General features: G+C 66.1%; 1 protein-coding gene across 1 annotated transcript in view; it reads right to left on the bottom strand.

Moving 5' to 3' along the window:
• Positions 1–20, bottom strand: part of MPRIP (myosin phosphatase Rho interacting protein) — an 89581-nt gene extending 89561 nt beyond the window's left edge. The window contains exon 1 of the mRNA XM_019473950.1: positions 6–20. Coding sequence (XP_019329495.1) covers positions 6–20 — 15 coding nt within the window. The remainder of the gene's footprint in view (positions 1–5) is intronic.
• Positions 21–1021: the final 1001 nt, after the last annotated feature.

The following is a 1021-nucleotide window of genomic DNA, read 5'->3' as shown; positions in this document are numbered from 1 at the left end:
CCCACGCTCAAGCAGTGCATGGCGCCATGGCCCCATCGGTGGCACAGACCCGGGGTGCCAAACCCCTGCAGCAGAGGCACTGCCCGCATTAACCCTGACCCCGTCCCCAACCTTGGGCACAGTCCCAGTCCTGGCACGGGTGGGCACATGGCGGGGTTCATCACCCGCTTGGACACTCAAATTCGGGGGCAATGCGGCCTCGTGCCCCTCCTGTAGCTCTGCAACGTGCGGCGCTGGGGACCCGCTGGGACAAAGCAGGGACAGGGGTGCGTGTCCCGCCTCAGCTGTGTCCCCCACTGTGCCACCGCCCCAGGGCCGGCGGGGAACTCCTGTTTGTCCAGTGCATTTTTATCCGGTGGAAACTGGCAGCACCGGCAGCTAAATATGCCCGACCAGGCGATAAGGACCCAGCGCGAGGGCGCGGGTTTGGCCTCCTGGCTCTGCTCCTGGGGGTGGCCGAGGGACCCACCTGCGGGCACGCATCGGGTGTGGTTTTACTCTCCCAGCCCTAACTCTGCACATCAGTCAGACAAGGGCCGGAGCAGGGACCTCCGTGCTTGTGGAGCATCACTGGAGCAGGAGAGAGGTGGGAATGCCGGCCCCGGAGCAGGGGGTCAGTGCGAGCGTGCCAAGCGGCACCTCCAAAATGCACCCCAGCCCGCCACGTCCCGCCGCGCTCCGATGCCGCAGTGGCACACAGTGTCTCCTGCTCACCCCAATATCCCCCGGGCATGGAATCTGGAGCAGGAGAGAGGTGGGAATGCCGGCCCCGGAGCAGGGGGTCAGTGCGAGCGTGCCAAGCGGCACCTCCAAAATGCACCCCAGCCCGCCACGTCCCGCCGCGCTCCGATGCCGCAGTGGCACACAGTGTCTCCTGCTCACCCCAATATTCCCCGCCGGCATGGAATGGGGCCCTGCTATTAGAAACAGCCACACGGACCTTCCCGGGTTTGTTGGGACCAGGAAAAACCCGTCGGAGAAGAGGTAGCGGCATGGTCCCCTCACGCCCGGCGCTGCCCGT

The sequence above is a fragment of the Aptenodytes forsteri genome, unplaced genomic scaffold (genome assembly GCF_000699145.1).
Source record: "Aptenodytes forsteri isolate BGI_AS27 unplaced genomic scaffold, ASM69914v1 Scaffold55, whole genome shotgun sequence".
In the NCBI taxonomy this organism is placed as follows: Eukaryota; Metazoa; Chordata; class Aves; order Sphenisciformes; family Spheniscidae; genus Aptenodytes; species Aptenodytes forsteri.
Note: the sequence above shows the minus strand (reverse complement) of the source record. Positions and strands in the feature narration are given on the sequence as shown.